The sequence below is a fragment of the Elephantulus edwardii genome, unplaced genomic scaffold (genome assembly GCF_000299155.1).
Source record: "Elephantulus edwardii isolate Elephantulus edwardi_28Jun2011 unplaced genomic scaffold, EleEdw1.0 scaffold00029, whole genome shotgun sequence".
In the NCBI taxonomy this organism is placed as follows: Eukaryota; Metazoa; Chordata; class Mammalia; order Macroscelidea; family Macroscelididae; genus Elephantulus; species Elephantulus edwardii.
This window is the reverse complement of record NW_006399779.1, coordinates 15,016,317-15,039,499: the sequence shown is the minus strand read 5'-3', so window position 1 is coordinate 15,039,499 and position 23,183 is coordinate 15,016,317. Positions and strand designations below refer to the sequence as shown.

The following is a 23,183-nucleotide window of genomic DNA, read 5'->3' as shown; positions in this document are numbered from 1 at the left end:
GTCCATCCATCCGATTGAGGGTCCTCTTTTTTGCTCACCCTCTACTTTTCCAAGCACAATATCCAGGAATTGGTCCTTCTCAACAATATAGGCAAAGAACTTGGGGTGAAGCCTCATCATCTTCCGTTCTAAGGCACACGCTGGCTCTACTCCATTCAAGACAAATTTATTTCTTCTTTTGGCACTTCAGAAGGTATTTACTGTTCTTCATCAACCTCATACTTCAAAGACATCAATTCTTCAGTCTTCTTTATTCACTGTCCAACATTCCCACGCACCCGCTGTTGTTTTAATATACTGTCCAGCTGAAACTGACTCACAGCTGACCCTCCAACCGGTTTTCAGAAAGAGTGACGTGCATGGCAGGAGACTACCCATCTTTCTCCTGCAAGGAGCCAGGAAATTCGAACCAAATGCCTTTGAGTTGGCAGAGCAGCTCCTTACCAATAAGCTACCAGACCTCATACTAAAAAAAAAAAAAATACTATGTTTTGAGTCAGGATCGCCTTGGTGCTCACAGTCACATCTTTGATTTTTAATATTTTAAGAAGGCTTTTTGCAGTACATTTGCCCAACACTACACAGCATTTTATTTCTTGATTCTGTTTCCACAGGTTATCAACTGGGGATCCAAGAAACAAGAAGACCTTGACAACTTCAATATTTTCTGTTTATCATGAGGTTGTTTATCGATCTAGTTGTCAGGTTTTTTGTGTTTTTCATTTTTATTTTCTGTGTTTTTTTCTTTTTTTGTTCTCTCATGAGGCTTTCTGGTTTATAAGGGTGTGCAATTTTCATCAGTAAGTGCTTAAAGGCATCCTCTCTGCCTGCAAGACAAGCGTTCCTATCTGCTTATCACAGGTTGTTAGTATGCCTTCTCCCAATTCTGAAGCTGTGTGTGTCTTCATATAGTCCTGTTTCTCAGATGACTTGCTCAACATACAGCTTAAACAGGGGAAAAGTAATGTCTTACTATCAACTATCTGAACTGTTTTAATTACTGTGAACATTTTTATTAACTGGTTTGGTTTGTGAAGATGCAGATAAAATCCACGTGGTGCATCTGGTTGATTCATCTCTTAGTCAATTTCAGTCTGAAGGTTTCCCTTTTCTCTGTTTTTTGTTTTGTTTTCAGAAGTACTAATAAATGAGCTGAGCACTGACTTCCCCACACTGTGGATCTGGCTGTCTGAATTTCCTGTCAATTGATGGACAGATTTAAAGGCACTGTCTAGACTTGGGCTGGTGGTGTGCATTCCTGTTGCATCCCATCAGAAGACAAATGACATCTGACTCGCCTTCTGTCACGTTATGACTGGGGTATGGGAGTTCTGATTCCCTGTCAGATGAATTAATCACACCCACCTGTCTCTCCCACTGCACACAACTATAACCTAGACACAGTGCAGACAGTAGCTATTTTCAGATACTGGAATGCACAGCAACCAAAATTCTAATGACGACCAATTTGGGGGTCCTTTTCTGTCATCTTCAGAGTCCCACAGAAGCAAAAAAATACCCCAAAGACTAAGGAGAAGAGAGAGCTTTAGAGAGAAATCCTATAAACTTGTTTTAGAACTTCTGGACTGAATTCAGCTAGGTGTATATGATTCTAATCCTAGTGGAGATACCACAAGACTTAGAAAATGATGTCAGAACAGACCACTGCCTGCTCCTGGACTGACCAGTGGGATGGGTACCACACAAATAGCTACACAGTCAGACATGCCACTCCACATGCTCCTGTATCTTTCTCTACCAATCACTGGGTCCATTTTTGGTTGAAAATTGATTCATAGACTTTATTCACAGTTGTGGAGTTTATTAGGAAAATAGGTTGGGAAGTAGGGGGAGAAAAAGAGTATCACACAATCCAGGTCCAGGTTTAATCCAGCAGTCCCAAACCAGATTAACAAGGCACACTTCTTCAATTAATAAAAGTTCAGGTTCAGTTCAGAAGCATTAATGCACCTCTGGTTTCCTTAACCATTCAGTAAACTTTTACCAGTCAGTAGAGTTACCAGTCAGCTTTTCCTTCAATCATCCAGCAAGTAAAACCTTTAATTGTGGCTCCATTTCCAAGGTTCCTCTGGCTACACTTTGCCACATTCTCTTTACAAGAGTGCTACCGTCTTTTTACCCTCTCTCCAGAGCCATCTCTCACAGTGTCTTCACAGTCCTCCTCTACCATCATCTCTCACAGTGTAGACAGCGTTCTCTTATACTGGTCCCACAGCTGTTGATTATTTCCAAGACCATGTTTTCACATTTAAAGTAGCTGGAGCCATGCCTCCCCAACGGGGGCTAATGCAATGGCTAGAAAAAGCCAACTTTCAGGATTCTGACATCCCATCTGTTTAAACAAAAAATATAAGCATTCTTTGTAGGATTTAAACAAGACTCAGAGTCTCACACAATATTAAAAATGTGTAGAAAAGTATTCAAAACTACCTGCAAAAAAAGAACCAGGGAAATGTCAATTTGTATAAGGAAAGAAAATCAAGAAACTCCAAGGCCAAGATGACAGAGGGTTAGAAATAACAGGCAAAGACTTCAAAACAGCTATTACACAAATAACCTTTAGACTAATAGAACCTACTAACCTAATAGAAACAAACAGGGGGAAAAAGAAGTCTCAGAAAGGAAACAAGATCTAAAGAAAAATCAAGAGGAAATTTCAGAACTGAAAAATGTGAAAATAAAAGAAGAACTTCAATAGATAGGTTCAGAAGAGGACTGAAGGTCACCGAGAAAAACGGAAGCAAATTTGAAAATAGATTAACAGAAGTTATTAAGTTTGTTGAACAGAAAACTAATTGGCTTTGTAAAGAAGGGAGGGGGATGAAGAACGAAATAGAAGAAAGAAATAGCCAATCTGAACAACAAATGTAAAAAGACTGATGAAAAAGAAACCCATCTTTGAGGGCCTGATAGACAGTAACAAAAGGTGTGAAAGTCACTGTAATCAGAGTCCTAGAAGCAAAGGAACAATGTTCAAAAATACAAAGAAATAATGGTTGGAAATATTTTTAAGTGTGGCAAAATACAAAAAAACTATACACTCAAGAAACTCTGACAACACTAAACAGTATAGACTCAAAGATATCTACACTCAAACATACCATAATCTAACTGTTCAAAACTAAGGCAAATAATGGTAATAACAATATCTTCAAAGCAGCCAGTGAAAATGCTGCATTACGTATGGGAAATGATCTGAATGGCTGTAGATATTTCATGGGAAGTTACAGAGCTCAGAAAGAAGTAGCATGGCATTTTTAAAGTGATGAAAGTAAAGAACTGTCAAAATTCTATGTGCATTAACAATATCCTTCAGGAATGAAAGGGAAATAAAGACACTCTCAGATGAAAGAAAAGGAAGAGAATTTGTTTTAAGAATCACACCTGTTTTAAGAGAGTTGGTTTAGGACGTTCTTCAGTCAGAAGAGAAAGGAGACTTGGAGCATTAGTAATGAAAGAAAGGCACGAGAAATGAGTAATTATAACAAGCCATTCTTTGGAAATCATTTGAAAATTTAAAGCCAAAATTATAAAACTGTGGCAAGGCACATAGGATGTAATACACAGGACATCTGTAACATAAGGAATTCTATTGAGTGATAAGGTTTCTACATTGTACTTGAAATGGTGAAGTATTGATTCTAAACCAACTCTGAAAAGATTGATAGGTGATTTCATAAGTTGTCAGCTTGGCCCATCCATTAAAAAGCTCCTCATTAATCTTTCACCTAATGGTTTTACCTGTCACTGAAGATCATCGCTGAGATGCGTATCTTCATTATAAATGCCGTTACGTGCCCTTAAGTCTGCTCTGATCCACAGTGATCATATGGGCAGAAAGGAAGAATACCCACTCCCGCTCCATCCAAGCCTATGTCTGAATCCACTGTTAAACTCACTGAGTCAATTCATTTCAGAGAGGGTCTTCTATTCTATTGACTCTATTTCACCAAGTATGATGCCTTTCTCCCCAGACAGGTTCCTTCTTATAACACATCTGGAGGACGTGAGATGAAGTCCCATCATCCTCATTTCTAAGGAACACTTTGGCTGTACTTCCAAGACACTAATTTTCACTGTTCTTTCTTCTGGCAACCCATGTATATTCAATATTCTTCACCACCAACACATTTCTAAGGTATCAATTCTTTTTTCATAGTTGGCTCTTCTTCATTCACTAGCACATAGGGCAACTGAAAGTATCACAGCGTGGGCCAGGCCTATGTTGGTCCCCAAAGTCACACTTTCACTTTTCTTGCTTATTCTAAACCTTTTACATATGTCTTTTGCAGTGGCAAGAAGGTGCACTGCAAACTCAGAGGTACGTGGTTCGAATCCACCAGATGCTCTGCTGGAGAAAAAGGGCCAATCTCCTCCCGTACGAGTCAGATCTGATTTGACGGCACACACACACACACACACACACACACACACACACACATAAAATAAAGAAAAATTAAATATGTTTCTTGCATCAGAGTTGCCTAATTCCATAAGTGGTTTTTAAACTGCTGCTTCCACAGGTGATGACTACAGATAGTAAAAGTAAAAATGAAACTCTTGAACAATTTCCATCGTTTATTGCATTAATCATGATGTTGCTTTTTGGCCCATGTGTGAGGATTTCTGCTTTCTTTATGCTGAAGTGGCATTTGCATTGACGGTAGCAGTCTCACCTTGACCAGCTTCACATCTTCATTAGAAGGAGCTGTGGTGGCGTAATGCATTAGTCTAATTCTGTCATTCTTTGAATGGCTGGTATTCTTTGAAAAGGGCTTTTCCAAGTCAAATATTTGATTATGCTAAAGTGCAATTCTATAAGGAAGGGATAATAAAGAACGCCCAATTCTTCTATTTGCCAGATTTCTGAATAATGAGTGAGAATAACGACTTTTCAAAAGTACATATGAAAAAGAAATGTTGGCTAAATGTCCACTGACATAAACTTGGAATAGTGATAATTTACTCATTGTACACAGTTAAACACTAATATCCAAACATTACAATCAGGCAGGGTCTTTAATTATGGCAGGAAGCACCTCAGATGGAACAGTCCTTTGGAATATATGTCCTATACCGCATCACATTTACTTTTCATTGTCACTGGCACAGACTTCAAGGAGTGTGTGCAAAACTATATGCATACATACACACAAATACATTTCTCCCTATGTTGTTATGTACCATCTAGTCAGAGCCAACTTACACCTGACCCTCCAGTGGGTTTTCAGAGGCAATAAATTATACAGGAGATTTCCTACAATTCTCCCACAGAGAAGCCGGTGGATTTGAACCACATGCCTTCATGTTGGCAGCACAAATCCTTACTTTTCCATCATTTGCTTTGCATGTGAGAGCTGGACAATGAATAAGGGTGACAGAACATGAACTGATGCCTTAAAGCTGTGGTATTAGAGATGAGTACAAACTATTCCACAGATCTTGGAGAAAGTAAGGTCAAAATGTTACTTAGAGGCAAAGTTGACAAAGCTTTGATTCACCTATTACAGGCACGCTCCTATGAGAGGCTATTCCTTGGACAGGAGGTACATCATACTGAAAAGATGGAAGGTCAGCAAAAGAGAGGAAGACCCGCAACCAACTGATGGATTGTCACCGTGACTGCAGCAATGAGGACAGCACAGGCTAGGACGGGGTTCAAATCTGTTGTTCGTAGGGTTGTTACGAGTTGGACTTAGTGGCATCTCCCAACATACAGGCATATTTCCCATTCCTTGCTGTTGAGGTGGACCCAACTCTTAGCTGACCCTCCAGCAAGTTTTCAGAAGCTAGGATCTAGGGTTCAGAGTCATTTGTTCATAGGGTTGCTGAATCGTAGTCAACTCAATAGCGCCTAACAACAAAAAAATCAAAAGGGAGGAGACCGCTCATCTTTTCCCAGCAGACTATAGAACCATCTGTAGATTCATATCACCAGAGATGGGAATAATCGGCAGTGTTTCACTATTTTTGTACTAGCAGTGCAACTCCCTAAGGATGACACCAAGACAGACTTAAAATGATAAGATCTTCATTGACAAAAGGAGGTTGTACTCAAGTTGATAAACACTGTTTAAAGGATTAAGTGAAATATGAATGAAGTATATACTTAGACATCCAAATCCAAAAGAGTCCTAGTGCATGTGTATTTGCCTTAATCATGCACAATTCTGAGTTTTAAAAAAAAATTATCTCCACAGTGCCAGCCATTATACTAATCACCTTACTGGCAGTATCTCATCTAATCATCACACCAGCCCTGGGAAGCAGGTTATCAGCATGCTCTTTTAGATCAAAGGCAAGGGAACCACCTGGCCCGGAGATTATGCAGCACAGTCCACTCTGGCTTCATGAGGACGACACACAAATCTCAGCCCACGCTCCCTGACCTTGGACTCATTTCTCTCTTCTTGCCTCTTCCCTATTAGTGAAATACACCCAAATTCCCAGCTAAGGTGAGGTTCCGCTACCATGCTAAACCACACAACAATTGGGCAGCTATGCCATATTTCTGCCATCTGAGACTCAGGGGATGAAATAAGGCCACAGGAGAAGGGACACCGGAGAGTTATAAACTCTGTCTGCCTGCTGGGAGGGTACAGCAATCACTGCTCCCTGGGCAGATATATATACACAGAGGACAATGGCCCTCCTCCAAACAGGATGGGCAACAATCTATCAAAACAATCACCAAAGGCATTAGAATTTACCTTTTGGGGGGGAAATAATCAATGACATAGCCAAAATGGTCACACTGAAGGAGACATCTCGGGCACAGCAGTGAAAGGATATGTATTGAGAAAGGGATGAAACAGCCTGAAGACTTAAGTGTTTTGTTCCAGGTGATGAGATTACCAGTAATTCTGTCTCGTTCTTTATATGTTTCTGTATTTTACAAGCTCTTTACATTAATTATTTGGCTCTCGTGGCCTAATCTTTAGCAAGGACCTCTCCAACGTGCTAAGGAGCAATGATGTTTGTCAGTTTAAAAACTAAGGTATGCCTGACCATGCCAAGCCAGGCTATTTTCAACGGCTTCCTATGCATCTCAAAGTTGGACAATTAATAAGGAAGACAGAAGAATCAGCGCCACTGAATTGTGATGCTGGAGAAAAGTAATGAATATCCCATGAACTGCGGGGAAGGGGTGGGCAGGGAGAAAAGTGCAACAATGAATGAATGGAAATATAAAGTCTCTGTAAATTTTTATTAAAATTAATAATAATAAAAAAAATATATAAAGGGGGAAAAATATCCCATGAATTGCCAAAAGCACAAACAAGTCTATCTTGGAAGGAGTGCAGCCAAGGTGCCCCTCTGAGGTAAGGATGGTTGAAATTTCACCTCACACACGCTGGTCAGGAAGGGGTGCTTGCTGGAAAAAGACATTTTGCTGGGAAAAGTGGGGGGGTCAGAGAAAGAGAGGAAGGTCCTCAAGAAGGCTGATTGACACTGACTCTAACAACGGGCTGGCGCATTTCAGAGACTGTGAGGATGGCACAGGACTGGACAAGGATTGGATCTACTGCTCACAGGGTCTCAGTGAGTTGTGGCCAAAGAGGTGACACCTAACTAAGTGGCTTATTCTGCAGGGAGTTGCACTGTTCATTCAAAGGCCATGCTCCTCTGGGGGTTCAAATCTAGCAGTTGCTCCGAGGGAGAGATAATCACCTCCTGTGTGATTTACAGCCTCGGAAATTCACCAAAGGGTCAGGTGTGAACCAGTTCTGACATGATGGCAATGAGATGTGAGGTTGTTTCACAACTGTTAGGGAACTCTTTTGGTTTAGTTTGTAGGGAGTTGTGGAGCTCACTCAAAGGTCACATCTGTCTAGTGGTTCATGTCCACCCACAGCTTGGAGGAAAGAGGCTGGATCCTCTCTTCCCTTGTGATGGCAGTTGCAGAAATCCCATGGAGGGTCAGCTATGAGTTGGTTCCAACTCAAAAGTAAGGAAGTCTCCTTTGTCTGTGTTATAATAATTAAAAGATGTTTTAAATATGTAAGCACAGAAAATGGGACACATTTGTGCAAAGTTGACTACAGTCACATAGACTCAAGTATACTAACATTTAAAAGGGAAAGAAGAAATAGTAATGGGAGGGAACAATTCATAAAGCAGCTCGCTGGGCAAGCTGGACACTTAAAATCGAGGAAGGGACACTTGGCAGTCCCTGAGGTTGGTGTACACACAGTCACTCTGAACACAGAGATGCTGGAAAGGAAAGCAGCATATGCATGCAGACAGAAGGTAGTTAGAAAACCACCAAGAGTGGTAAGAGGTAGGGTAAGGTTGAATGAGCACACATGGACGTAGAGCTGTGTGTACGCAGGTTGTGTCCTTTCCTATCATCAAATTAACTCTTAACACAGAGTAACCCGGAGCATGTCAGAGTAGAACGATGCTCTACAGAATCTTTAAGGACTGATTTTATAGAATTTGATCACAGAATTTCCTTCCATCTCTGACTGGTTTGAACTTTCAAACTTTCAGTCAGCAGTTGAGTGTCACCCATTTTCACACACACACACACCCCTCCCAGGGACTCTATGGTATGATACATAAAGCCACTCAAAAGAACACACATGGTAAAGGAGCTCTGGTGGCCTAGTGGCAAAGAAGCTGCACTGCAATCCTGAAGGCACATGGTTTAAATCCACCAGATGCTCTGCTGGAGAAGGAGGGGCAATCTCCTCCTGTGCCAGTCAGATCCGATTCAATGGTACACAACAAGAAAAATAAATAAATATTTTTTTTTAAAAAAAGAATGCACGTTGTTTCAATCAATGAGGACTTTACTTTGATATCCTTTTAGTGTGTGTACAAGATAAATTCAAATATTTCTGCCCTAAAAATAAAAATGCAGAAGAAAAGCAAGCAAGCACATGGCAGTCTTGGCTTACAGAGCTAAGGAGACGAAGGTCTGAATGAGCCCAGAATTGACTCTACTATTTACTTATTAGCCATGGAGGCTGGATGAGTTAATGTAACTGACCACTCTCTACTTGAGTTTCCTTACCTGTCAATTGGGCTAATAACTGTATGGCTGCGTTTGCGTGGCTTATTATAAGCTCGCTCTGGCCCCAGGAAGTTCCCAGTAAACGGTCAGTGAGTATTAAACATTGACGCAGAGTGGCAAGCCCACGGCTATCAGAAACACCAGCGTGGAAAGAGAAGGTTCCGAGTGTCCACCCCCCGCACTTACTGCAGTTCTCCTCGTCGCTGCCATCAGGACAGTCCTCAAAGCCGTTGCACCGGAAGCGGCCAATGATGCAGTGGATGCCGCTCGCACAGGGGAAGAATGTTGGGCCGCATTTCGATTTTGCTTTGGCTGCGGAAGGGAAAAATTAGACAAACAGTAAGGCATTAGGAGAGAATGAAGTCGATCAGACCAGAGCATGGCTGCCCAGCTAAGCACAACAGTAAATAAATAACACTGCCATAGGGTCAATTAAAGCTCTTGGGGCCTCCCATTGGGTTTCCAATGAGGTGATAAATATTAATGAGCAGACTGCCTCACCTTTCTCTCAGGGAGAGATTTGAACAGCTGATCTTTGAAGCCCAGGACATAACACATTATATCACTAGACCTCCAACCCCACAAGCAGAGAGTGCAATGAGTCCTTTCTTACTTAACTTGGAATCACTTAGGTTTCTTACCACCACAACCCACCCAAATACCTAGGCAAACTGGAGGCTGACTGCCACTGTTCTTTAGGAAGGAGGTAATCCCCCTGGCTTTAAGAGTTCCAAAGCGGTGAAGCGCAGCCTCTGCTCCCCAGAGAAGCACAATCAAAACCTGCCAGGCGAAGGAGTGAGGAGGTGAGCGCCTGTGTAAACGGATAATGGATGGGGCTTGCTCCTTAAGGGGCCAAAGAGCCAAACGTAAGCCATCCTCTGACTGTCAAAGTAACTGTACTATTAGCTGCTGTCAGGATCTGCTCCTGAATCATCCCAGGATCAGTTATGAACTGAAAACACTGTGATCCACGGTGTTTTCATTGGAAACAAAACTCGTTCGTTCGCTGGCTGTCAAAGTCACTGTACTGTTAGCTGCTGCCAAATTGGCGCCTGAACCATGACTCCCGCGCGTACAATGGAGCCAAAATGTCTCCAGGTCCTGTCTCAGCCCCACGATGGTATGAACTGAACCACGGTGACCCACAGGGCTTTCCTCAGCTGGCTTTTGGAAAGAGATCACCGGGATGTTCTTCCTACTCTATCTTAGTCTGGAAGCTCCAGGGAGACCTGTGCAGCATCCCAGGAATATATCACCACCATGTACAAACTGGTGCTGATTTCACAGGGAATCAAAACTAGTTCTGGCTCACTGAAGACAAGAATTCTGAACCTGAACCACCGCTGCCCCAAAGTAATAGCAGCTTCCATTATAAAGCGCTTTCTCTATGGAGAAAGGCTGGAAGCTGTCAACGATTTCATCTTCCTTAGATTACCCATCAACACCCTTGGTATCAGCAGTCAGGAAGTCAGGAGACATATTGCATTGGACAAAGGCTGCTGTCAGGGACCTATCCAAAATAATGAGGAGCAATGATGTCAGTTTGAAGACTAAGGTGCACCAGATTCAGGCTGTGGTCTTCTTAATCACCTACTATGCATCTGAGAGCAGGATAATGAATAAGGATGACAAAAAGAACTGATGCCTTTGAACTATGGTTCTGGAGAAGAGAACTGAATGGACTGCTGAGAGAACAAAATTATGTGTCTTGGGAAAAATGCAGCCAGAGTGCTCCGTAGAAGCAAAGATGGTGAAGCTTCACCTTTCATACTTCGGACATGTAGCTAGGAGAGGCTATTCCTTAGAACAGGACATCACGTTTAGGAAGATGGAGAGTCAGCAAAGAAGAGGAAGACCTCCAATGAGATGGATTGACATGGTGACTTCAGCAGTGGGCTCCAGTGTGTAAGAAATGATGAGGATGGCACAGGATAAGGCAGGGTTCAGGTCAGCTGTTCATAGGTCACTTTGAGTCATAACTGACTCGACAGGACCTAACAACAACACCACAACGTACTAGGCAGTGTGCTCAGTGCTTCCTGAGACAATCTAGTTTAATCCAGCCATACAAATATCATCAATGATAACTCTTACACAGTTGATTATCCTCACCACTAAGTCTACCAAGTTTTTCAATTCATCCATGGACAGCATTTTTTTTCCTCATTATCAAAGTAAAAAATGTTCAGTCTGCTTCGATTCTCTAGGAACTGATAGAGTGTGATTGCCAGGACATACTGTTAAGTGATAAAAGATGGGAATGGGAGAAAAAAAAAACCCAACCCCATACATACTGATATTATAGCCACATTGACTTTAAAGATAGGTGCTGTCTTTTACTGGTGGTAGCTATCATCAAACTGCCGCTGATTCACAGCAGTCCTGTGTACAGCAGACAGAAACACTACCTGATCCTGAGCTCTCTCTCCAATGAGCACTGCTAAATCCACTCATCTCGTTGGTCCAGCTCATTGAGGGTCGTTCTCCCTTTTGGTTGACCTTCAACTAGCTATGAACTTCACCACTAGAGCTCTTCTGGCTTCTATTTATGGACAGTCCAGGTGAATCAGGATAGAACACAGCTCCACAGGATTTCCTATGGTTGATTTTTCAGAAAAGCATCACCAGGCTTTTCTGCTAAGAAGCCTCATGGTGGATTAGGCGCTGTTGTTTCTCCCCTTCAGAGATGTGTTCTGAAAGGTGAAGTGACGTGTCCGAGGTCCCACTGCTGCACAATCGAGCTCAGGGATGTAGTCCCTGGCCCCCAGAAACCAGAAAGCACACTTTCAAGCATTCACAGCCTCTCTGTCCCAGTAAAAGAAGGCAGGTCACCGCACCAAAGAAATTCTTCTGCTCTGGCTGTACAAAGCGTTTTAACAGAAACTGCTGGAACTCTGACTTGATGTACTATCCTGCTAAGCAAACAGCCATGTGCTTCCCTATTAATGGGGCTAGACGCTCTAGTCTGCAACTGCAAGGCCAAGATCAGATCCCCTGCAGAGTAGCCAGCCCCATCTGGCATCCCTCTTGTCTCATCCTAGAGGCAGAACTCACAGCTTCTAAGAAGGAAGGGCCATTACTGTGGACAAACCAGCAGTAAATTACCTGTGTTCCCATCACCTGAAAGAAGCAAACTCTGATGGTAGTCAATTCACAATCAACAGGACTAGCAAGCCTGGGATGTGTCCGAGATGAAAACACCCTGATGGTTTTGTTTTACCCTGGTACATCTGATGTGTTCATCTCAAAGCAAAATTCAGGAGAAGAGCTCAAATCCCAGCTTTACTTTTATGGGTGCTCAAACATAGTTGGGTCTCAGTTTTTTCATCTCTATATAAGAGACAACACAGGACTCCAGTAAGGATTGAGTATAAAAAGCTCATGTCATAGCTTTTGTTGCTATGTGCCTTCAAGTCACCCGTGAATCACAACAATCTTTTGCACAATAGCCCTGAACCCTGCTTTATCCTGAGCCAGTCTCATTGACTCCAACACACCGACCCCCATTTCCTCAGTGTCAATCCCCTCATCTGGGGTCTTCTTATGTGCTGACCCTCCATCCTTACAAGCATGTTGTCTTTCTCCAAAGAACTGGTCCCTTCTGATCACATGCTCAAAATCTGTGAGATGGAGTTGCAAAAATCCTTGCCTCCAAGGAGAAACTTAGCTTCACTCCCTCCCTGTTTGTTCTCTTGGCTGTTCATGTGATGTTCAATACTCTTTTCCAGCACCACAACTCAAACGCATCAATTCTTCTTCTATCATCCTTAGTCACTTGTCCAGCTCTCTGATTCACAGCAAGTAATTGTGAAGAACTTGGCCTGGATGAGGTGCACTTTAGTTTCGAGACAGACATCAGTGCTCTTTAACACATTAGAAAGGTCTTAGCACATTAGAAAGGTCTTTGAAAGCGCACTTCCTCAATGCAATTCATCTTTTGATTTTCTGCCTGCTCGTGCCAAGAGTGTTGATTACAGAGCCAGGCAAGCTGAAATTATTAACGGAGCAAGGAAACACTGCATGGTTCAAAATCAGGAAACAAGTGCATCAGGGATACATCCTATCCCCATACCTTTTCAATCTGTATGCAGAACAATCATTCAGGAAGCAGGGCTTTATGAGGAGGATTGTGGCATCAAGATTGGAGGAAGTTTCATTAATAACCTATGATATGCAGATGACACACCCTTGCTTGCTGAAACTGAAGAAGACCTGAAGCTGTTGCTGCAAAAGGTCAAGGACTGTAGTCTTCAATATGGATTGACACTCATCATCAAGAAGACAAAGATTCTCACCACTGTGCCAATTGGCAGCACCATAATAGATAGAGAAGAGATTGAGGTTGTTAACAATTACAGCTTGCTCAGCTCCACAATCAACACTCTCAACACCAGGATCAAGAAATCAAAAGACGAACTTCATTGGGAAAATCTGCTGTCATGGAACTCTCCAGAGTGCTGAAGAGCAACAAAGTCAGTTTAGATACAAAGGTGCACCTAATCCAGGCCATGGTCTTCTCAATTACGTGTTATGCTTTAGAGAGCTGGACAATGACTAAGGATGACAGAAGAAGAATAGATGTTGTGGTGCTGAAGAGTCTTGAACATACCATGGACTGTCAAGAAAACAAATAGGTCTGTCTTGCAATGGGTGAAACTAAGTCTCTCCTTGGAGGCTAGGATTTTGATGCTCCACCTCACTTACTTTGGGCATGTGGCCAGGAGAGATTGGTCCTTGCAGAAGGACACCATGCTCAGAAGGGTGGACGGACAGCGCAGGAGAGGGAGATTCAGGATGAGATAGATTGAAACAGTAAATGGGGCAATGGGGGTTGGTGTGTCAGAATTAGTGAGACTGGCTCAGGACAGGGAAGGGTTCAGAGCTGCTATACATAGAATTGCTATACATCGCAGGCAACTCAATGGCACATAACAGCAATGACATACTATGACAGTTTTGGAAGCAGAAGTGGCATCTACTTCCTAAATAACATGCCTCCAGAAAATCTATGAATTTTGATAAATGTCAATAATTGTAAAGGGGCTTTTAAGCCTTTTGTTCATAGGGTCACTATGGGTCATACTCGACTCGAAGGCAGTCAATAACAACAATATCTTCTCTATCTTTCGTGATGCTGCCAATTCGCCCAGTGGTGAGAATCTTTGTCTTCTTAATGTTGAGCTTCAATCCATATTGAAAACTTGACCTTCTGCAGCACATATATTAGGTCTTCTTCAGTTTCAGCAAGCCAGATTGTCTTACCTGCAAAACTCTGGTAACATGCTATTTATGATTGCTATTATTGCCACTAATTTCTTACGGAGTGTTTAAACTGATCAAGGGGCTGAAAAATATTTTCTCAATGTTGTTGTGTACCATCGAGTCAGAATCGACCCTCCAGTGAGTTTTCAGAGGCAGTTAATCACATAAGAGGAGACTGCCCATCCTTCTCCCACAGAGCAGGTGGTAGTTTGGAGTCGAACTGTGTGCCTTCAGGATTGCAGCACAGCTTCTTACCACTAGGTTACCAGTGCTCATATGGAAGGCCTTTATGAACTGACAGGATGGTGTCCAGGATATACGAAATTGTTGGGGTTTTTTCCTTTTCTTTTTTTTTCCCCAAAGTACTCTTCCTAGTAGAAAAAAAAGGCATAAGAAAATAAGGACGTGTTGGCTAATTTGTGCAAAGAACACACAGGCAGGTGGTTACCTACGGGGGACAAGCTGGGGTGGGGGGGAAGCTAAAAGAGACAAGGAGAGTATACACTTTTAGGTGGCAGTGGTGGTGGTGGTTGTTAGATTTTTTTTTTTATTTATGTAATATTTTATTGTACTTTTAGTAAAAACGCACATAGTAAATTAAGTTCCTATTTGAATATTTTCTTTGCCCAAAGCTTCCTCTTACATACTTTGGGCACGTTGCTAGGAGAGGCTATTTCTTGGAAAGGTGGATGGTTGACAAGAAAGGAAGACCTTCAACCAGGTGAACTGGCACAGTGAATGTTTAGGGTCGGCCAAACCTTGTACTTTAGAGATATGGTCTCATTTGGTCCTTACAAAACCCCATTTGATAGATAAGTAAACTGACGTCCAGAGGTGAAACAGCCTGCCATTGCTAATAAACTAAGTCAAGGCTCAAATTCTGCTCTTGATTCATCGCTCTACTACCCCTTTGGCTTCTCTGAGGCTCAGTCCTGCTCGTAAAGTCTAAGTGTTACATGCCAGAGAAAAGAGTCTAGAAATGAGAGAATGACAACAAATTAGCTACTGTTCAACTAACCAGGTATTAGGACCTTGCCCTGCACCCTCTTCGGGAATGATTAATGCAACTTCCTGCCTTGCGGGCGATGCTCAGTCCCTGTTTATGACTGAGGGAGCTCGTCCTGGTCCTGTTAGGATTTACATTTGCACCACAGGCTGCCTGCTAAGATGACCACAGGCTGCCGCTGATCACAGGCAGCCAGCAAAGTCTGGCGGCCACACTGAGAAGCCAGCACTGTCTGCAGCTGTGACTGCTCTCCGCCTGCAGGGCCCACAGAGTGGGGGCCAGAGGACCTGCACAGTCTGATCATCTCCCCATTTCCACCTAGAGGAGATGAAGCCAGCATGGACCCAGAAGCCCTGGAGAGCAGGTGGAAGGCAGGCTCTGCATGACTTACAACCACCGAGATGAAGGCTGGCGGGGGGAGTGTGTCCCATACGGTACTAGAATCCTTGACTGTCAGGACTTGGTCTGTGAATTTTTCAGACAGACAGCTGTCACTGGCAGCAGGAGGGGACCAGGTTCCCCAGGAGGTTAGGTTTACTTCTTCATCTGGGTCTTCCCTCTTCAGAGCCCAGCTGCCAAGGCTCTGGATTCCAAAGACAGTAAAATAAAATATGGATAGAGAAATAAAAGGGAGTGTGGGAAGGACTGCTGATTCTTTATTTTACCAGGACAAACAGGGGAAATGGTTAACGTGCATGGCTGCTAACAGAAAAAGTCAGAAGTTCACATCTATCCAGAAGTGCCTCGAAAGAAAGACCTGGCAATCAACTTCCTGCCACTGGTCCCCACAACCCCGACGGAGCATAGATATACACTGATAAACATGCGGTTACCACTATGAGTCTTGACAAGTGGTCCAACTACTACCACTACTAGTACTACCCTGCGTCTGTTAACAATCACACACAGGAGCTGGGCCAGAGGTTCTACTGTCAGCAGCCTGTGTGTTCACTGGAGAACTGGCTCTATTTCCTAGGCGAAGCGGTCGCTCCAGGCTTGGCTGCAGTACCCAGGATCTCTTGTCCAGACCTCTGTGGTTAAACAGCTGCTCCCTCCAGGCAGGGTCCTGTCACTGTGAGTCCAAAGGGGCCCAGAGAATCCCAAGCAGGAGCCTGCTGCAAAATTACCATCTTACAGGAGACCTAGCCCACTGTGTAAAATTCAACCCATACAGAAACATACAAACAGACAAATGCAAAACATTACCCCAAATTGCCATCACCTGGGGAAATCCACCGTGGTCATTCTTACAAACTTGCTTCTAGAGCCCAAACTCCAAGCCTCCTGCCAGCAAGCAGATCAGGGCTCACAGTGACCCTGCAGGAGAAGGAAGACCCCACCCCCTAACTCTCCAGTAACGTTTCCAAGGCGTTTAAGTCTTTACAGAAGCAGACTGTCTCCTCTCTCTCCCAAAGGGTTCTAACCACCAACCTCTGAGTTAGCAGTCACGGCTTAACCCCTGCACCACAAGGGCTCCTTGTCATATTACACTATTCAGCTGGATAGCCTGAGGGATCTCCTGAAAATGGAGACTGAGGCCCAGGACTCTGCATTTCTAACAAGCCCTCAGAGGACATCGAGGACTACACGTACACGTAGCAATGGTGTATTTTATAGTTCGTTGTCATAGACATCAATTCCCAGAAAGTGCCTGGCACATTGGTTTACTTAATAATAACTGACAGTGTTCATAAACAGAACAGGGGTATAAAGTTTTGCATAAATACACTCATAAAAGACCTATAATTCCAAGCCTACTCTTGCCATGTTTCCCCCCTCTATCTTTACACATCAGTAACTACTCTTCCATGTCATCGTTTTTAATGGCTAAAGGAAATTTTGGGGAGCTTTGGTGGCCTAGTGGGTAAAGAGTTGTTCTGCCAACTCAAAGGCAGGCGGTTTGAGCCCGCCAGTTGTTCCAAGGAAGAAAGAGGGGCCACCTCCTCCTGTGCAATTTACAGCCTCTGAAAACCCACTGGAGGGTCAGCTACAAGTCAGCTCTGACACGCAGGCACATGACGGCAATGTGAGTGGAACGGAGCGGAGATTCTCCTGCCTCGATGTATGGCTACTGCTCCCAGCGACCCTCCAGCAGCTTTCCAAGGCTACAAATCTTTACAGGAGACAGCCCATACTTCTCCCATGGAGTGGCTGGTGGATTCGAATTGCTAACCTTTCCGTTAACAGTCCAACATGCTAATGTGCCATGTAACTGTGCCACCGAGGCTCCTTAAGGCAAACTCACTCATTCACTCACTGCTGTCCAGTCAGATCTGACTTACAGATTAGTTGAACCGTCATTGAGTTTCTGAGGCTGTAAATCGCATGGGAGGAGACGGCTCTCCTTTCCAATTGCCAGAGAGGCACAGCTTTTGTGTTAGCAGCTCAAATGCAAATACATGGATGCAAATATTATTTTCCATTTGCATCAGTATCTCCTTCTAGTGAAACTGTTAAGTTCAAAGGCAATCCATTTTTCACACTTGGTGTCCTTTAGATCATAGACTGCGGCTTGTCTGAGAGTCTGGTATGTTTCTCCAGATATCCTAGGACAAAAACAGCCTGGAATGAGGCACGTGTATCTCCAGAGCCCCTTGTACAGTCGGGCCACTCCTCACCTATTGATTTAGCGCCAACTGCTGGGCAGAAATGAACTGACAATAATAGTATAACTGATAACAGTAATAAGGAGAGAGAACACTATGCAGTAATACTATATAATAAAATACAACATTAAATACTATATTTTTGTTGTTGTTGTTTTCTGCCATCGAGTTGGCACTGACTGTTAATGCTCCGGTGGGTATTCAAGAGGCCGTAAATTTGCATGGGAGGAGACGTCTCATCTTTCTCCTTCTGCGCAGCTGGAGGGTTTGAAACACTTGCTTTTGAATTGTCAGCACAACCTCTTATTCACTAGGCCACCAGAGCTCCCTAAATGCTATACGGCGCTGTCGTTAATAGTTTAATACAAAATTTTAATAACTGGCAGGGACCTCTGGTGGCACAGTCCACAGGCGGTCTTTGCTAACTCAAAAGCCACCTCTCAATGGAAGTCTGAGTTCACCAGCAGCTGAGCAATGGCCGTCTGTGCAACTTACAATCTCAGGAACCCAACAGAAAGTCAGCTGTGAATTGGCTCTAACTTGATGACACTTACTTTTAATTTGACTGTATTACAGATGGCAATAGCTAGTACAGTATTAACTCACAAAGAGCCATAGAAAGTAGTAGGCAATTACTATTTTAGGATCTCATTTAATCCCCCCAGCAACTCACTGGGGTGGCTGTTGTTGTTATGTGCCATTGAGTCACTTGCGACTCATAGCGACCCTATGTAAAACAGCCCTAAACTCTGCTCTATCCTGTGCCAATCTCACTGCCTCTGACACACCCATTCCGATTACCCCAGTCACTGAATCAATCCACCTAATAGAGGGTCTTCCCCTCCTGCACTGTCCCTCCAACCTCCCAAGCATGATGTCCCTCTCCAAGGACTGGTCCCTCCTTACAACATGTCCACAGTATGTCAGACAAAGACCCAGAATCCTTGCCTCCAAGGAGCAGCCCGGTTTAACCCTCTCCAGGCTGAATCTGTTTGTTTTCTTGGAAGTCTATGGTACATTCAATATTCTTTTCAAGCACCACAGCTCAAAGGTATCAATTCTCCTCCTATCCTCCCTAGTCATTGTCCAACTCTCTGATGCATACTGCTAATATCTTTGTTTGCTGATAAGGAAACGGAGATTCTTTTCCTATATATAGGTAGGTTATGATGTTCCTGGAAGCACAAAGGCTCACATCAGCCCAAGATTCCCTCATGACTATGTGGGTGCTTAACTGCTGCCAGCATTCTATTCATCTCCATCCACCCCAGTGTCTTCATTTCAACATCCGTGTCTTTCATTCCTCTGTGGCACAGGGGACATTCCAGGTGGTCAAGGAAATTGGGGCTCTTCTTTATCTCTTACACATGCACCAAGGGTAGGGCATCAGTCTTTGCTGGAAGTGGTTTCCCGGGTTACACTAATCAGGCTTACTCGAAGTGTCTCCCTATAACTGAAGGTGCTCCTCTGAGGTGACTTTCTGAGCCTGCGCATTCCTGTTTACCTCAGTCCCTACAACGAACAGCTGCTCCTTCTACCAACTGTCTCATTTCTTATTATTTCTCCTATACTTTCTGTATTTTAAGGCAGTTTCACAAAGAACATGCAATTAGTCACATAAGCCTGACTCCCCACTCAAGCTGTTAAAAACTCAGATTACTAGCTCTATCCTAAGGGAGAAATTATCAATGTCGCCATTATACTGGGACCCACAATCAACACTTGTAGTTTTAGGAAATCCAAACATCTTAAAGAAATAAGGGTTATACACAGATAAACGCTCACCTATGTTTTCTACAGCATTATTCACAATAGCAAAAAGTTGGAAATAACTCAAGTGCCCAGTAACATACGGACAGGTAAAGAAAGGTACATTCACACAATGGAGTATTATACAGCACTGAAAAACTAAGAACCATACTTCTCCTAAGGAAACTCTGGTGGCCTGAAGGGTAGAGTTGCCCTGCCGATCCAAAGGTAGGTGGTTCAAATCCACCAGTGGATCACTGGGAGGAAAACAAGCATCTTCTCCCTTGTAATTTATAGCCTCCAAATTTATAGCCTCTGCTGGAGAGTCAGTCATGAGAGTTGGTGTCAACTCAACAGCAATAAGTAAGTTATTTCTCATAATATTATGAAATAAATGCTCACTCACAAGATGTGAGAATAAGCTTCCACACAAACATAAATTAGGAAAAATTAGAATTATAAAATTCACTGGATTTGAATCAATACACAACACACCCAAATGTGAATCCCTACACATAGCCATAGATAGATTTAGGTTTTTTTCTCCTGTGTACCGTCAAATTGGATCCAACCAGCACAGAAGGCGACTGCCCCTCCTTTGCCAGCATCGCTTCAGGTGGATTCAAACCAGCACACGCCTTTGGGATTACAGCGCAGCTTCTTGCCACTAGGCCATCAGAGCTCCCTCCATAGATGGATTTAAAACAAAAGATCACCACTAAAAACTAAAAGGCATCGCAAAGAGTAATGTATCTGAAATTGCTACTATTTTCAGTCCCCTAGCCCATTTTCTAAAAAGTCAAGCTCCTTCCTTCTAAATGTCAAAAACTACTTCACGGTTGGGGTCAAGAGAGGAGAGTGCCTCAGGAAAAGAACAGTCATTAGAAAAGCAATACATGTGGATCCCCAAAAAGTCTAGGTGGGAAGAAAAAGGAGCCCTTCATGGTGATCCCAAAGCGTATGTCAGACGTCCCCAAGAGCCAATTCCACTCCCCAAATTCAAGCCTTCACAAATCTATTATTTCTTGAGCAACAAAGCCCTGCATTTCTTCCCTTCTCCATCAAAACAAATCAACTCTGCAGGACCACTCAAGTGGCCTTTTTACTAATCAGGTACCACATGATGTCCGTCCTTCCTAAAATGCCATACGGTGAGGCTATGTCAGAGACAAACCAGGGGTAGTGAGAGCAACAGGCCGTAAACCAACTGGAATAGGCAAGGAATGCACCCAGCTGAAACAGATCTGCCAAAATGGAAAACTCCAAAAATCCGCCTTCCAGACCTCTCACCCATTATGCCAAGATTCAGAGTTTTATGGGCTCGGTATTAAGTGGTCAGCTTAGGTTCAGAAGCATATGGGTTTCTGTCCTAATTCCATCAAATAATTGCTCAGATCTCGTACAAATTACTTTATCTCAGGTCTACAAGCATTAATTCACAAACTCTCTTTATACCAAAAGCACAGCAACAGGTGGGAGGTTACAAAGAGATTAAACAAGTTTTGCTATTAAGAAGCCTCTAGCCAATAAGAAAGAGAAGTAAAGACAATAAACAGATGGTTGTAAAGAAATGTGGTCAATACAATATGTCCTGGTTGTTAGGCACCATTAGTCAGTCCTGAGTATAGTGACCTCATGGACAAGAATGAAACACTGCTCAGAGCTGTACCGGCCTCACAATCACTGCTCGGTGCCAGTTCAAATCTGGGCTGTGTATGCATCTGCCTTCCAACAGTTTATTAAAGGTATTCAAAACTGAAACTCAAAACTTACTGTCATGGAGTCAAAACTAACTCAGAGCTGACCCTCTAGTGGATCTCTGAGAGGCTGTAAATTAAACGGAGATCACGCATCTTTCTCCCACAGAGCAGCTGGCGGATTCAAAGCCCCAGAGAGGTGCTACCTTTGGATTAGCCAAGCCAATCCCTGAAGACTACATCACTGGAGTTCTCATTATAGGGATTAAAGCTAAGGATTAACTGTCAGCCTACCTAGGTTCAAATCTAAGGTCCACCACTTACTGTTGTTGTTATTATTTTTGTTGTATGTGCCTTCGAGTCACTTGTGACAACTCATAGCGACTCTGTACAATAGCTCTGAACCCTATTCTATAGAATATAAAGCTATTATAGAATGTCGGATAAGACATATCCCTTGTGTACACCCTGAGCTACGCAGTGTTTACTTGCTCTGTTATGATTACTGCCTCCTGGTCCAAGTATAGGTTTCGCATAAGCACAATCAAGTGTTTTAGGATTCCCTTTCTTCTCAGAGTCAGCCAGTTTGTTGTGATCCACACAGTCAAATGCCTTTGCATAATCTGGTCAAATATTTAATCTTTTATCAACTTTCTTGTCAGCAGATGGAGATATTAACTATATCTACATCACAAGGTTGCTAAGGGGATTAAATGAAATATTGTTAGGTGACATTGACTCTAACATGACAAATTATGAGAAATGATGTTTCACTATTCTTCCTCTAAGAAGTACTTGAACTACCCCCTCTCAAAGACATATTCTTTTGTTCTCTTAGCAGTCCATGGGATATTTAGTTCTCTTCTCCAGGACCACAACTCAAATGCATCAATTCTTCTTCTGCCATCTTTATTTACTGTGCAACTTTCAAATACATAGCAAGTAACTAAAAAGGCCATGGGTTGGATCAGATGTGCCTTAGTCTTCAAACTGACATCCTTGCTCTTCAGCACTTTGGCAAGGTCCCTGACATTCCCAATTCAATATGTATTTGATTTTTCAACGGCTGGTATCAAGGGTGCTGACTGTGGATACAAGGAAGATGAATTAAATCACTGACAGTTTCAGTCTTTTCTCCATCTATCTGCCTATTTGCCTAGTCCTGAGAATTTTTGCCTTTTTTTCTGTTGAGATGTAATCCATACAAAAGGATGTAATGTTGATCTACAGTAAGCATTTAAAGCCCTGCTCACTCTCAGCAAACAAGGTTGTATCATCTGCATAGTGCAGGTTGTTGATGAGTCAGCAAGATATTAATTGCCTAGCACTTTCTCTGGAGCACAATTAATTATGACAGTTAACACTGTACTTACTAGCTTTTGTACTGTCCTATACATTACACACTATTGTCCCCGTGATCTGTCATTGAGTCAACCGCTACTCATAGCTACCCTCTGAACAGCAGGTCTGAACCGACTTACCATTATTTAGTATTTAACCATTAAATGTATCATCATATTGTATTAAGTATAGAATAAACTATTATTACACAGTACTATCTCTTCACATAATTGTTATGAATTGTTATCATTATGAGATAGTTTCCACTCAATCAATATGTGGGAAATGACCAAAGTGCAAGAGGAGCTCAGGAAATGTCTGTGACTCATTCCATCAAGAAAACACAAGATCCCAGAGATATGTGGTTCGAATCCACCAGATGCTCTGCCGGCGAAGGAGGGGCCATCTCCTCCTGTACCAGTCAGAGCCAATTTGACAGTACACACACAGAGAAAATAATAAAATTTAAAAGAAAAAGAAAA

General features: G+C 42.9%; 1 protein-coding gene across 1 annotated transcript in view; it reads right to left on the bottom strand.

The window, feature by feature from the left end:
• LDLRAD3 (low density lipoprotein receptor class A domain containing 3) overlaps positions 1–23,183 on the bottom strand; it is a 240,456-nt gene that overhangs the window by 175,625 nt on the left and 41,648 nt on the right. The window contains exon 2 of the mRNA XM_006883760.1: positions 9,227–9,352. Coding sequence (XP_006883822.1) covers positions 9,227–9,352 — 126 coding nt within the window. The remainder of the gene's footprint in view (positions 1–9,226; positions 9,353–23,183) is intronic.